The sequence below is a fragment of the Panthera uncia genome (genome assembly GCF_023721935.1).
Source record: "Panthera uncia isolate 11264 chromosome C1 unlocalized genomic scaffold, Puncia_PCG_1.0 HiC_scaffold_4, whole genome shotgun sequence".
Taxonomy (NCBI): Eukaryota; Metazoa; Chordata; class Mammalia; order Carnivora; family Felidae; genus Panthera; species Panthera uncia.
Genome location: NW_026057585.1, coordinates 59515178 through 59531127, shown reverse-complemented (window position 1 = coordinate 59531127; position 15950 = coordinate 59515178). Strand labels below are relative to the sequence as shown.

The window sequence follows — 15950 nt, the reverse complement described above, 5'->3', positions numbered from 1 at the left end:
GTCTCTGGTGTTCCTGACCCAGCCCTCTGCACGGCCCGTGTCTAGCCACAGGACATGTCCCTGGAGCTCCCCGGAGCTGTGTTCAGAGAGTAGCTACAAGCATCCACTTATATGACGTCTTTTTTTTTTGGAAAAGAAGAAAGGAGCCACTGTGTTAATATCAGCTCCCTTCCTCTCCTCCAGAATTTCACTGAATTCTGTGCTGTCCCATCTACACAACAGAAGGACAGTAACTCACCCACTGGCCAGACGGCCAATTGCCCAGTACTGGTCCATTTCATGCTGACATTTTTTATAAATCCTCCTACAGTTGGCTTCATCTGACTGGTCTCCACAGTCGTTGTCCCCGTTGCAGAGAAGCCTGCGGTTTACACACCTCCCTGGAAGGAGAAAGGGTGTTACCCTTAGGCACGTGGCTGCCGAGAGGGAAACGACGGGGATGAGCACCTACTACGTGCCAGATATTTGGCTGGGCCTTTATCTGGTGTAAACACTTTATTCCCCCAAAGAGGCCAGTGTTGTATTTCTGAACCCACTTTGAGGGGAGGTTATTAAGGGTGGGGAAAAGGGAAGTGTCTATGTGGCCGGGGTCGAAGTGGCCAGACCGGAGGCAAATCTATACTTCTCTCCCTGAGGCTGGTGAGGAGAGGTGGGTTTGGTGGGTCCTGTGGGTAGCACTAGCTGTGTGACCTTCCACGGGCTACCTAACCTGCCTCGATCTTCTTGTCTCTAAAACAGGGAAGTCATCTCCCCTTCCCTTCCAGGGCTGTTGGCACTTTTGCTTCCTTTGAATGCTTTCCCCTTTGACTTGACTCCCTTTCTTGTTTGCATATTCTTAGGGGTTAAGCCTATAAGACAGGTGACCCTGTTTCCTTAGAGATGTCTGATCATTTTTAACCAATATCAAAAGCAGAAGAATTCAATTTGGTCTTCAAATGTTTCTTACAAGGCACTTAAACTAAAGCCTGCCTGAATGACCATTATGGTTCTGGTCGGAATCATGGAACACTGGCCATGAGTCCATGGACACACTATAAAAGTCTTTCAGATTTATTAGACAGAATTCTTGCATTTGCAATAAGCCCTGGAAATCGCTCTGAAAATCTCTAACCCGTTCTTGAAAAATCCTGAAGCACGCCCGGTCCACATGGGTACAGGGAACGTAGAGAGGTTGCAATTCCCATCTAGATCATCTTGGGTCAAAATACTCTTACGTTTGCTGGGGAAGTGGCGAAATAGAGAGACTATATATGTGCTTGCTTGAATTAACTAGATGTGAGTTGAAAAGACAAGTGTTTACTTAGTTCTGCAGTAGATGAGTATTGTACGCTCCTCCCTTCGTTCCTTTAATCAAAACTTTTTACTGACTCTCATGCATTAGGGGTTCCACTATACTTGGTTATGCAGAAATGCAAACGTCAAGAGCTACTTCTGCAAACATTTTTCAGAGGTAAGTGGTCTAAACACCCGATGGAACGGCTGTAGGCTTTCCATGTTGTCCTCAGCCCCAGGCCGCTGAGAGAGCCAGCAGGGCTCAGAGTCTGCAAAGAGCTTTCATTCCCACTGTGTCACCTGATGCTTCTAGTATGCTTGTAAGGTATTAACGTCACTTCCGATTTTCTGTTAAGAGAACCGACATGCAGAAAGGCTAAGTGACTTCTCCTAGGTCACAAAGTCAAAATAAGACCTGGCTCGAGGTTTCTGATCCCAGCACATGTATGTGTTTTTGTTGTCCTTAATGCCTGTGAATGTGATTTGCATTTCCAAATTTCTAACTGCCGCTTTTCTACTTGGCTGCTGCGTGATCTTGGGCAAGTAACTTCCCCAAGTCTTAATTTGTCAATTTGTAAAATGGGGATAATATTGATGCCTATTTTATAGGGCTGTTTTTGTGAAATAATACACGGGAAGAGAGGACAAGGAGGGCTCCCGGCCTGACCCATGACCCTGACCTTGAGCAGCAGGTAATGGCCAATGCCCCCATCACCCCATTTGCTAGATATCCCCTCCCACTCCTGCATCCCTTTATACCTGTCTGTGCACACACAAAGCCTTCACATTGCACTTGACTTCTGCATGGTCTGCTGGTAACACAGTCTTCAACTTCCTTGTCAGAGAAGTTACATGGTTCCCCATTGAACTGAGAGGGCCGGAGCAAGTAGGCATGTCTGTACTGTGGCAGAGAGGAGGAAGGTGAACCAAGGGCGGAGCCTCAGGGACCTTGGGAACTGAGGGATATACACTGAAGGGTCCATGTTGCAATTGCCTGTTTGCTCGACTATTTCAACTAGACTCTGAGCTCTCTGAGGGCAGAGACCTGGCCTTTGATCTCTGCAGCTGCCGCGATCAATAAAGATTTGCTGAATGTGGGAAAAGCTCGGGCTTCAGAGTCAAAAGGTATTAAGTAGACTGATGTGGCCAGTTCAGTAACACAACACCACAATCTCTCAGCTTGATTACTCCAATGGGTTGATTCAATTATTCTCATTTACTCACTATCTTATAAATCAAAAAGCAAGCACATTGGAGACACATCTGACTCTGATACTTTCTAGTTACGTGATGTTGGCAAGTTACTTAACCTCTGTGATCTCAATTTGGTAACCTATGAAATAGGGGTAATGAATTAACCTAAATGTACGGTTATGGAGTTTCAACTATATAGAGGATCTAAATATGAAATCTCATGTTGTCCGGTACCTAGTAGGCACACAATTTCTTGTACTTATTTTTCTTTATTGTTATCACTTTTAAATTCCCGTTGGTTGACATATAGTGGTATTTTTCTTTATTTTTAATCTTTACCAGGCAATATTTCTCTATCTCTAACTTCCTATTCGTTTATTCCAGAAATATTGGATTTCTAAAACACTGAGCCACTCGATGTCGAACAAGGTCGGTATTGATGCTTGCTTGGTTCTTTTTTAATCGAAGTACAGGTGACACAGTGTTACATTAGTTTAGGGTGCACAACACGGTGATTCCACAGCTCTGTACATTATGCTGTGCTCACCGCAAGTGCACCATACTACAAGATGACAATACCATTGACTATATTCCCCAGGCTGTACCTCCATCCCCATGACTTATTCACTCCATAAGGGCTTGCTTGTGTGTTTCTAATCATAATCGTGCCCTCTGGCCTGCCCTCAAGGAGGTCACTGCAGATGGTGGGGGTGGTGATGGTGAGCGCCAGGCAGGGACAACGCAGTGTGATGGCCGCCATATTGAGGAAGGGCACAGTGCTCTGTGAATTGATAGAGGCCTCACTGATACAAACTTGGGAGCCAGTAAGTGACAAGCAAGCTGAGGTTCCAAAGGTGAAACGAGGTGTCAGGCAAACAGGAAGAGGCAGCGTGAGGAGGGCAGAGAAGAGTAATCTGTGGGGAGAAAGTTACTCTACCAAACCTGAGAGACTAGCAAGAGCATGCCTTGTTCCAGAAAACAAAAAGATGTTCATCTTGGCCAGAGAGAAGAATACAGGAGGGCGGTGGCCAGAGCTGGAGGGAGACATAGCCAGGGGCAAGTAAGGGAGGGCTCCCCAGGTCTCAGGTTAGATTTAGTATTTTACTATGAGGCAATGAGAAACAATTATAGGGGGGAAAGTGATCCCATCTGGGTGGCTTCCAAACACTAGTTGTAGGCAAGAGTTTGGTGCGACAAAATCATACAAGCCAGGGTAGCAGGCCCTTTGCAGAATGACATGTTAACCAACCATACTTATTATTTGTATGGCATCTGGACACCCCTCCCCACCTCTTGCTGCCAAAAAAAAAAAACAAAAACAATACAGACAACCATGCACCCATGCTCCTTTGCATGGGACCCCAGAGGGTCTTTTGTCCTGGAAGGCAGAGACTGGCAGGACAGGGATGAGGTCTGCAAAGAAGATTGTTAGAAGTCCAGCCCCAGGCACCAAAGACAAAATGGGATTGAGGGGTGTGGAAATGATGGGAGAGAGGCATCTCAAAATTCCGGTTGAAAGGTTTTGATAACCCTGCAGCCAGTGACCCTGCAGAGAGTGATGATGTCCACTGAGGGCCAGTGCGTAACAAACTGAGTGAAGAGTGCTGGCTGGCTGGCTGGCTCATGCTGAGTCTTCCTGGTTTATGCTGCAGATGAAACAATTGTACAGATAATTGGATCAATGCTGATAATTTCAGCAATAAAGCTCACTTTGGGAACTGAATGATCCTGCTTGGCTCTCCACAAAGATCCAGTTAACTGTGTAAATGTCCTGGGTCCACTTTTACAGCCTCGTTAGGGTCTTAGCCCGTGGCTGCTTTGATATCCTGAGGAGCTGGGGAAATGGCAACCCTTTTCTTTTTTCTCTCACATCCCTTTTCTTCTCACAGGGTTCTCACACAACCCTTTTCTTTTCTCTTTTCTCTCAGCTCTCTGTTCTCAGAGCTGGGATCCCGTGTCAGCCCTCGTATGACAGGGGAACCTGAAGCACAAATACGGCAGGGACTATGGTGGTTTTTGTTTGTTTATTTGTTCGTTCGTTCGTTTGTTTGTGGGACAACACTAGACAAGAAGCCAGCAGCCCAAATTCAAGGCCTTTATCTGCTGCTAGGTGAACCTGACAAACCACCTGCTCTGAGTCTCTGTTTACCTATTTGCCTAACAGAAAGTGCAACTGCTCCCTTCCCTTCCTTATGGAGGTGCCAGAAAATATCACACGATCAAACAATACCTATTTATGGCGCTCTTGTTATGTTCCAGAAATTGGCCTACATTGTAGGTACAGAATTGAATAAACCTTCAACAGCTTACCACTTAATGGAAAGGTAAGTAATTAAGGAAAAGTAAATGACAGGAAGGACAGGGAGCTATTACAGGTGTTGGAAGGTTGGCTATCTAATAGCACATAGGGCTGAGAAGTCAACGAAGGGCTCCAAAGAGGTAGCCTGTAGGCAGAGTTTCAAATAATGAGTAGGTGTTCGCCAGCAATGCAAGTGGGAAAGGTCACTCCAGCCTCAGAAAGCAGCATGAATAAAGGCAGAGAGAGAGTGTGAAATGGTCAGAGAGAGACAAGTGTTCTGTGGGCCAGAGTGGGGGATGCTTTATGGAGATGTCGGCCAGGTCAACGTCATGGGGGCCTTGAAGACCGTGAGTCTGGATCTGATCTCAAGAGCCATGCGTAGACTTTGAACGGGTTTCAAGCTGGGAAAAGACAGGCAATGCTTGCATTTTCAATAGCTCCCCTGGTTGTACCATGAAGATGGACTGAAAGAGCAAGTTTGGAAGCAGGAAGTCTGATTAGGAAGCTATAACCTGAGCAAGGATAAGTATGCTAGGCAAGTAGCTGGAAGGTTGAAGAAAGGATCTACTACGTGGAAACACTGAGGAACAGACTTCATCAAGTGAGCCAACGTTCAATGAGATCCTACTATGTGCCAGGCACTGTCAGCAGTGCCTTCACCACTCTTGCTGAGAGTTAGGGCTTCTGGAAGCTTAGAGCTCCCCCAAGGCCAGAGTACTTACCCTTTTCTTCTGACAGGGATCACACGTGGTCCAGGAGGACCAGCTGGAAAGTTCACAATCAATAGGCATCAGTGAGACATCCACATTCCGTGTGTGTCTGCTCTTGGTGAGGCTCTCATTGACTGCATTTGACTCAAGAGACTGTGGCCTTTCACCTCTAAATGGCCATCATGAGAGAACAGAATCAAGTGTCAAAAAAGAATTAAGTATGCATACAACCACCTACCCATCTGTTCAATATATATATATATACGTATATATATATACGTATATATATATACATATACATATGTATATATATATATATATATTTGCTCATTTGTGTGAGGCTATTAGTTTATCATTCAAGTATAGGTTAATTCATCCAGCAAACAGTTATCGAACACCCATAAGTGCCTTCCATTTTGGCCAGCTATCGTCGAAAGAGTACCGAACTCAAGAGCAGAAGACAGTCCATCGGCACCTGGGGGATCTGACTTGCCTTTTCGACCTGTGTGAGTTCCACTTGTTAATCCATGTAATGGGAGAATCATGCCTCCCTCCCAAGGCTATTCCTGGGATTCACTGAGAAAGTACACGTGAGAGCACTTTATAAATGCTAAACTGCTACAGATAAGCAGGGAATACAACCACAGCTAGATGTACGACTGGAAGCAATTCCTTCCTCACCGGGGGCCTCTGTGTTACGCCCAGGGAAAGGAGAGGTTTGGACTAGATGGTCTTTAAGGCACTCTCCCATGTTAAGAGTCCATGAAACATTTGCTGAGAACGAACAACATTCAGGGTACTGTGCTACAGGGGATACAGGGAAATATAAAACATAGGTTCTGCCTTCTGGAGCTCACGTCTATCTTAGAACAGGAGAAGAGAAACATGTCTCATATCTTAGCTCTTTGGGACTCATCCACTAGGCAAGGTTTGTAAGCACGCAGGCTCCAGGGCCAGAGTTTGCCTTAGGACGTCACTGTAGTGTGGAGGCTGGGCCAGGGTGAGGAGAGCCTGGAGGTGGGACAAGCAGGCAGGAGGCTCATGCAGTAGCATCAATGAGTGATGTGAACTTGAACCATGGCAATGTCTAGGGGAGAGCACATGGCGGGGGGCGGGGGGCAGGTATACGAGATGTTGCTCCAGTGGAACGGATAGAAAATGAGAGGAAGAGGTTAGACAGGAAGGGGTTCAGGTTGATGCTTAGTTCTAGTTTGTGTGTGTGCGTGAGTGGGGGACACAGGAGAAAAAGAGCTTGTTGGAGAGGATGTGGGCGGGCATGCTGAGTCCCAGGCGCTCACGGAACACCTATGTAGAGGATTCAGCAACTAGTTCCTAAGTGGGTTTGGTACTCCGAAGAGAGATTTTCGCTAGAGATACGGAGCTGATCCTGAGAAGCTATGGGAAAGCATAAGACTGTTATTGAGAGGAGAAGCAGGCCAGACAGAAGTCCTTGAGGGACAGCAACACCACCAGCAGTCCAAGAGAGAATGGTGCCCTGCCAGTCCAGAGCAGACAGAGCATATAAGGGGATGTAGGTGAGGGCAGGGCGGGTGGGTGGAAGGGGCAGACAGTGTCGCATCTACAGAGCTGTCAAACAACATGAACTATGTGTAGAAAGTAAGGTGACGCTTTTTGTGGAGTTCCTGGCATTCGGTGGGATATTCAGTAAAAGAGTGGATAAACAAACGTGGTATTGAATCTGTCTAGGCCTCCAGTTAACTCCGTGTGTAACATGACGGGTGAGGGGGGTGGGAGGGAGGGGAGAGTAGGTGATGGGTATTGAAGAGGGCATCTTTTGGGATGAGCACTGGGTGTTGTATGGAAACCAATTTGACAATAAATTTCATATATTAAAAAAATAAATAATAAATAAATTAAAAAAAATCAAAAAACAAAACAAAACAAACAAACAAAAAAACCCATGACGGGTGCATTTAGATTTTACCCTTCCTCCACCGGCGAGAACATAATCTTGCAACCTGTGTTCCTTTTCAAGGCAAAAGAGATGAGAAAGAAAAACAAAGATTTTCTGAGCACCCAGGACATGTCAAGCTCCGTGTGAGGTGTTTTACCTGGGCCATCTCCTTGAATCCTCACGGCAATGCGAGAGGACATTGCCACTTGGGCAGATGAGGGAAATGACTGAAAGTCACGTAGCTGGTATGCAGTGGTCCTGGGGGTCTGAGCTGAGGTCTGTTGGACTCTAATGCCTCTTTATCCATTTCCCCCATGCTGCCTGGAAGGGTGCCAGGAACAGCATCCACTCTACCAGTGCCCTCTGTCTCTATGCAAGGTCTCTTTCATCTCTGTGTCCAAGATTGAGTCATTAGGGAGAGCATCACACAGTTTCCACTGTCTCAAATACATAGTACATCACTCCAGACAAGGGCATTAACAATACATTCTCACTTGGCAAAAGTCCTAAAAAGAGGATAATATTAACTACAGTGAAATCCATCTCCAAAACCGCCCCAGAGACCAGCAAAAATCAATTGCCTAGTAAAGTTGGATCTTTAAGGAAAGGTCAAAGACTCTCCTGGAAACCACAGGTGGATACTTTTAAAATGGTTACTTGAGGCAGGATGCTGCACCCCAGGAGCGGGGCTCAGAATGTGTTCTTATATCTACTAATTTGCTGGGGTTTGACAAAACAATATTGTCTGTGATTCGGCTTCTCCTAAGTATATATTTGACAGCTCGGCAGGGTACCGTCTTCCTGTTTCAACTAAGAAACGGTTACATTGTGTTTTTAGCAACCATCAAGGCAATTCTGGGCACAGTTGAGACTGAGTGGATGGGTAATGTACACGCACTGTATTAAGAGTCACAATTATTTTCTTCTCTTAGATTTGAAAGCCTGTTAATAGGCGAGATGATCGTTTACAGAAGGAACTTGGTAAAAAGTAGTTATAGCCACCAGGTCTCTCATTTTTGCACTCCATTTTCATTATGGAGGTGGCAGTATAATGAAGTAATCAGCTGAATAAATAGTATGTTTGTAAATTACATCAGTTAGGATGTGTGTGGTTTATTAGTACTACAAAATGCAAATTGGAAAGAAAGGCTGGCATTAAATTGCATCTTTAAATCCTGGCCTCTGTGTAGGGATACAGCACATTCATTTCATGCCCACGGATTTTTACGGAAACAGACCAGATGGACCTTTTGACCAACTGAAATGACTCTGTCATTCAAAATCCTCTCTATGTTTTTAAACATGCCCAGAGAAGTACAGAAAGTAAAATAATAAACACTCATGTAGTCATAGCCCATGATTGGCAATTATTAACATTTTGGTATATTTCCTTCAATTTTTTTTAATAGAAAATAACCCTATACATTACACATCTGCATTGGATACCAGCCCCAGATACATTTCCCTCTCCTCCTTCTCAGAGGGAACTATTGTCGGGGATTTACATGTATCCCTTGAGCCCTTTAAATATTTTTACATATTATATACGCACAACATATAACATTGTATCTGTGTGCTTTACTCATACTATACATATTATTGTGCAACTTGCTTTTGTCAATCAATGCTCTACTTCTGAGCCCTCTCCATGTTGATTCATAAAGAGATCTAGTTCATTTCTTTACCTCTGATGTCCCATCAGAGGACATAAGTTGCATTCAATGTTTTCTTTTTCTTTTTGAAAGACATTTATATTTTCCCAATGTTTTGCCATTGCAAAGAACGCTACAATAAATATGCTTCTACAAGTCCTTGTAACATATCCCTCTACATAAGGAATGGCAAGGATGTGCCTTTCCTTGAGGTGTACAGAATGCAATTGCCAACATCAGGATATATTTCACTGGGTTCCTGTCTCCTACTCTCTTTCTAACAGGAGTTTCTGATCAAAATAAAGATGGATCCATCGAGGAAGGCAGGATTAGGTCAGCAGTAAATTGCAAGCCATCAACTTATAGAGATGGGGTGTGTCAATATATTTTGGCTTTCTGTAGAAATGCCCTGACACAACAACTCTCTGTCACACACAATTTGTTAGGCAGCTACATTCCCTTTGCAAATAGCATCCTTCCTCTTTGCTGGAAGAGGCAGCTTCTGGGTGGCAGATTTTCAATTTCTCCTCTCTCTGTCATTTGCTGTTGTAGACATGAAATTTAAAGCAACATCTCAAGGCAACAAATGTGTGGCCCAGAGATAGAGAAATGACATGGGGGCCCAGCACGTCAGATACACAATGCAGCTGGAGAGGGGATAATGCATTTGAGAGGCAGGATAGTACAGGGATACAAAGGAGCTCTGGAACCAGAAAAAAAACAAAACAAAACAAAAAACAATTGGATTTGAATCCATATTCTGTTACATAGTAAGTGAGTAGCTTTGTGACATTTACCTTATCTACCAATCTTAGTTTCCCTCTCTGTAACACCGTAAGCAATAAAACTTACCTCCAATAGCTGTGAGGGCTTAGAGCTAATGCATCCAAGTGGCTGGCACAGAGCAGCGATAAATAAACAATAGGTCTTAGGACGATGTGATTATTTCATCTGACATGATTATAAGAACTAAACAAAAACCTTTCTTGGGAGCTAACATGAGGGAGGTCTCAGTTTCTCCTGTGCCAGAACTGAAGGCTGTTCATCCACTTCAAGTATGGAACTCAAATACCTGCTGTGTTCAGGACCGCCCACTGGAACTCACGGGTAGAGGCCAGAACACCAAACCTGGTGGGGGTTTGAGACTGACAACATGAGTGAGTCTCTTCTCCTCTCTGAGGACCCTTTTGCTTTTCTAACATAGTGTGAATAAGAGATAATATCCATCTCATGGGATGGCTGGAGGATTAAACAAGACACTCTACTTATCTACCACGCCTACCTCCACTTTCCATGTCGGAGTGAACTTCCGAATATATAAATATGATCGTGCTGCTCCTTGGCTTAGAACCCTGCAATGGCTCCCCATTGCTAGAGGGTAAGGTTCAAGGTCCTTAGCTCCCACCCTAGTACTCCTCCACTCCACCCACTCTGATCCTGCTGACTCCCACTTGATCTCGTCTTTGCTAGTGCCTCGCCTTGGCCCGTACTCGAGGCCTCCTGAAATAGACTTGAAGCTTCAGGAACAAGCCAGGCTTCTCGTATTTCCATGCCTTTGTCTATGATGCTTCCTTTGCCTTGAACACTCCCCACTCCCTGGGCCATTTGGCGAACATCTATTCTTATATAAAGATTCAGCTCAAATACCATCCTTTTCTAGAAGACTTTCCAGACTTACTGAATGCCCAGTAGAGCTGGTCACTCCCTCTCTTGCTTCTCACCTGTCCCTGTATCATCTCTTGCAACTGTACCTAGAGTGTGTGCCCACATGGTGGCTTTTTCCATGAGAACACAAGCTCTCTGTGTCTTACTCATCTCTGTATCCTTAGAGCCTGACAAGGGGTCTTGCAAAGGGGTCACTCCTATTTGCAGGGGGTCGGGTTGCTATGAGCCCCTTCAACCTCCATTCCAGACACATATCCCTGGGTCTTTAACCCTTCTCTGTGTATACATAGAACAAGCATATAAGGCAGGACTTGGCAGCTTGGTTCTTCGTGGGGCCAAGTTGAGATTCTTGATAATCATAATAGCTATTATTTGTTGAGTGCCCAATGGGTAGTGAACCTCTCCGTTCTGGTCTTAGGGGTGGTGCCCAGTGGCAGCTGAGTGGTGGGAAGAGGTGAGACCGGGGGGTGTGTCCAATGGGCACTGGTACTCCTCACATTAAGTGGGAGGTTGTGCTCAGACAGCATTTATGGAATCAACAAAAGGAATGGCACGAACAGCCCTTCTTCCCACAGGGAAGGCCTGCTCACAAGGAGGCCTGGGATACCTGAGCATTTCAGCATCGTGGAAGGGCTTCTCATCTACCAGGAGGATCTCCTAATTGCCAAGTCACTGGCACATCTTTCACCGGAGCCCCCGTTTGAGCTTTCACTAAGATATTTTCTTTAGCCTGCCTTGTATCCTATTAACAATACCAAAAATAATGAAGTAAATCAGTTAGAACTTAACTGCTGGGAACATACAGGAGTGTGTGTGTGTGTGTGTGTGAGAGAGAGAGAGAGAGAGAGAGAGACAGAGACAGAGAGAGAGAGAACCTGAGAACCCACAGAATTTGGGTTGATGAGCAGGTAGAGTGGGTCCCACTCAGACATTAAAGTCACTGATGTGAATTGGCTCTTTTTTCCATACATGACAGGCCTTCTTTTGCGCAAAGAAGCTTTGTTCAGAACACAGAACAAGTATCCTATTCTCAGCGTGACAAAATACATTTAAACATGTCAGTTTCTCAGGGGAACTTGTGTTGAAGTCAGACGCTTGGTTCCATAATAATCTGAAGACAGCTGTTGATATTATTTTATCAAATGCATGCAAATTGCTCGAGGAGATGCTCCTTATTCAATAGACGCACGACAAAGAGGCGGTCAGCATTTTGTGGCTTCGTACTCCCTGTCACATTATTGACTGGCGAATCACTTGTCACCATCACTTACCTGGAGCCGGGCAAACTGAGGCAGCCGAGGGCAGCAGAGAGAAGAATCAGTTCTGATGGTGTCCTCTGAGCCCACGGCACCGATATCTTCATTGTCTCTACGTGATGGAGCTTCAGCTGAGGCTCCGAGGTCCATGAAAAGTCTGCACAGGGAGCTTCTGTCCCCACAGAGCAAACAGTTCAGCAAAGTAAACAGAAAGCCAGTGGTGCCTGGAAACCCCTTAGACTTTGCACGGACAGAACCGTGCCTATGACCCCAGACACCAATGAGAACGGTGGAAAACTGTGCAGCACACGACACAGACTATCCGGGGAAGCAGCCGAGAGGACAGGCTGTCAGTGGGGACCGTGGGCTCTAGGTCCAGACTGCCTGGGTTCAAATCCTTTCTCTGCTTTGTCACCTTTGGCAAGTCACTTTACCTCTAGGCCTCGGTTTCCTCGCTTGCAAGGTGGTGAGGTTTACGGAAAGTAACCTAAGTAAGGCGACGAGGACAGGCCCATGGGAAACACTCGCACGTGGGAGCTATTACTATGAAGTGGAAGGCAGCGTGGGAAGTCAAACCAAGCTTTGCGTTTTGCCTCTTTCTAGCGGTGTGACTTTGAGCAAGTCAATGAGGGGCTGCTGAGCTCTAGAACCTGTCTACCCGAGTTAGAATTCTCTTGGTATGTTTCACTAGTTGTGTGACCCGTGGCAAATCATTAACCTCTGGGAGCCTCTTTCCTCATCTATAAAACGAGAATAATAGTGCCCAACTCACAAGGCTGATGTGAAGACCAAATCAACTGAAATATTTAAAACACTTTGAAGGGTGCCTGGCACGTTCTACGTGCCCTCTCTGTAAGTGACCTGCTATCTTTTATTGACTTTCTCTGATTCTGTTCCCTCGTCCACGAAATTTGGAGAGTTAGGCTTATCCGTCACTCAGGGTTGGGAGAGTCACTGGGCTTCTAACTGTGAAAGTGCTTCATAAATAGGCATCGTAAAAGCAATAACTATAGGGGCACCTGAGTGGCTCCGTTGGTTAAGCATCCCACTCTTGATTTCGGCTCAGGTCATGATCTCACAGTTTGTGGGATTGAGACCCACATCGGGTTCTGTGCTGACAGTGAGGAGCCTGCTTGGGATTCTCTCTCTCCCTCTCTCTCTGCCCCTCTCCTGCCTGCGTGCTCTCTTTCTCTCTCAAAACAAACAAATACACTTAAAAAAATAACTGTGAAAGAGTAATTATCCAAATCTGTGTTGTTTGTTATTATGTAACTTACATGGAACTTCACCACGGTTTGGGGAAAAACAGAGAGCTTTCCTGACCTTGCCTGAAAGTGTAGTAGGTGATTGGTAGTCGTAGATTGAACATGCGTCTCCCATATTTGCTAGTGACCCTACAAAACCCCACGTGGTAGCAACCTGAAAAGAGTTCAGTCAACACCATTGCCTTCCACCTACCATGTCTCCCACATTGCAGGTCAGAGGGACTCTCTCTTTCCTCTAGGGGTGAACACAGCAAAGGCAGGTGCCACTCATGTATGGTGAATAAACTTGAGTCTGGAAGAGGGATTTTCCTTCGACTTTTCATTATTCCGAGTAGCACGCCCATTGCTGTGCCATTTTGATGTGGCGTCCCCCTTAAACGGGATTAAAGGAAAATGTCACATGAGACTCTCTTGCAAGGGCGTAATCCAAGCAAATGTTCAACTCATTACGTCTAGAAATGATTCCCAGAGGACCCGTGACTGGGTGTCGGATGGACGTGTTCACATTTTCAGTTCCGGCTGACACAGTGTCAGGCCCACTTCTCAGCTGGAGACGGCACGTGCCGTCCCTGTGGTGGGGGGCACTGGCGTGGGGTTGGAGGAAGCATAGCACAGACTCAAAGGCAATGTGCAAGTGGCCAAGGATCCCAAACACACCTCTCTGCAAACCACCACTGACTCCTCAGAATCAACAAATTAAAGTCCAAACTGCACTAACCTTGCATTTATGAAACCAACCTGCAGGGCATTAAGGGCTGTATAAACATGGCGGAAGATGGTCCTGTTGCTGTTAATGCTGCAGGTGTAGACGAGGGGACCCGGGGTGGGGGGAGGCAGCAGGCAGCTTGGCGATGCGTTGGGAGGAAGACTGCATAGCATTTCCTTAAACAAGCGACCTCATTTCTCTGTTTTCTATTCTGAAAAATGGAGATAACAACTCATCAAGGTTATTCTGGGGAGTGGATATAGAACACATTAAGCCCTTAACCTAGCTCCCCTCGTAGGGTGGAGTACTCTTGAGTGTCAGCCGGCACCCCATCCTGCCACATGTGCCAGAGGGGCCGGGCTAGGGCTGGGAAGGCAGATAAGCAAGAGCGGCAAGGGGATGGATGGAAGGCCATGGAGGGCGGCCATCCCTTTGCGTTAATTGGGCCCAGAACACAGAACACAAACTCTGCTGTCAGACCATCCTGTGTGCATCCCAGTTATCATTATCCCAAGCACAAGGCACTATCTCACTGTTGTCCCAAAGGATGCAGCGACCTGAACTTTGCCACAATTGATTGTGGTAGTTAATCATTTGTAAACAAGCAGAAAATTGCATTTCAAGAAAGATCCATGTTCTCTCGCGCGCCTGTGTGCGTTTAAGAGAAGCCACATCCTTGCAAGACAAGGCTCCCCTTCCACCTCCTCAACCCGATGGACTCATGGAGGACCCTGCAATTTTTAGTGGCCAGTTACATGAATGACTCAGGTGCTCTCTCGCCAGATTTTTTGCGCATGCTGTTCTCTCTACCCAGAATATGTGCCACTTGGTTAAACAGAATTCGTTGTTTGTGTTTCATACTAACGTTACCTTCCCAAATGACTCTCCTGGGGTCCTTTGCCCCCTGGTGGCCCCCTCAGTGCTGCTCACCTGAGGTTATGCCAGGAGGATGGCAGCCTCAGGCAGCAGTGATAAAACAGATTTTTCGTGGGGAGTTCTTAGCAATTTAACAGGCTTTCCCATATGTCATCTTGTTTGATCTTGACGATAAGCTAATAACTGTCATTCTCCATGCCTCTGACATGGGGTTCCATAACTGAGTCCACGAGGAAACCTATGATCAGGTATGGATTTTATGTTGTTATTTTTTTGTTTTTTTCCTGACTCCCAAAGTCTTCTGTTTGTAATTCCAAGGCTTTACCCTCCTTTTAGAAGGTCCAGGATGGATTCAGGTATAGCACAATTATCACACCTCACCACTCTCTGGCCATAGCTCTCTTCTCTAAGAGTAGGTTTTAGAAAATGATCATATGTCTCCAGGCCTTTAAATTGTACAAAGAAACTCATAACTGTACGCCTATGGATCCACCAAGAGTTCATTGTTTTTTTCAGCCTTTGATAACTAATTTTCTATCCTCCATTTCCATAATTAATCCCACACATTTTAGGTTTTGTTATGGCAATCAATACTCTCCCCCTGGTACCTATTTTTGTATTAGTTAGCTTTTGCTGCATAACAAAAATTCCTAAACTTAGTAGTCATTTACTAACTCAAAATTCTTTGGGTTATCAAATAGGTCTGGGCTAAGCTGGGTCATTCTGCTGGTCTTGCTGGGTTCACTCATGCAACCTCAGCCAGCTGGTGGGTTGGGAGGGGGCTGGCTGATACAGCATTGCCTTGTCTACTTGAGGATTCATTCTGTCTGTCTATCAGTGCTGACTGTTGACTGAAGCGATGGGGTCAGTGGGCCACAGTTCTCCAAACAGACTCAGTCTTCTTCACGGTGATTTCATGGTTCCAAAGAACAGCAAGAAAGGACAGGCTCCAAGGCAGAAGTGCCTTTTAAGCCTCTGCTTGAATCATGTTTCTTAATGTCCCACTGGCCAAAGCAATGGCCAAACCCACACTCAAGAGACAGAGACACAAATCATACCTACTGATAGAAGGAACAGCAGAGTCCCTTTGCAAAGGGGTGTGCGTATAAGGTTGCAAGGAATTTGTGGGTATTTTGGGAT

At 45.7% G+C, this 15950-nt stretch overlaps 1 protein-coding gene across 1 annotated transcript in view; it reads right to left on the bottom strand.

Annotated features, from left to right (window-relative positions):
* Positions 1 to 12127, bottom strand: part of C8B (complement C8 beta chain) — a 37634-nt gene extending 25507 nt beyond the window's left edge. Inside the window, exons 1-4 of the mRNA XM_049617085.1 lie at positions 11979 to 12127; positions 5488 to 5644; positions 2032 to 2173; positions 239 to 380 (exon numbers count right to left, since the gene is read on the bottom strand). Coding sequence (XP_049473042.1) covers positions 239 to 380; positions 2032 to 2173; positions 5488 to 5644; positions 11979 to 12070 — 533 coding nt within the window. The 5' untranslated portion in view covers positions 12071 to 12127. The remainder of the gene's footprint in view (positions 1 to 238; positions 381 to 2031; positions 2174 to 5487; positions 5645 to 11978) is intronic.
* Between the last annotated feature and the right edge of the window lie 3823 nt (positions 12128 to 15950).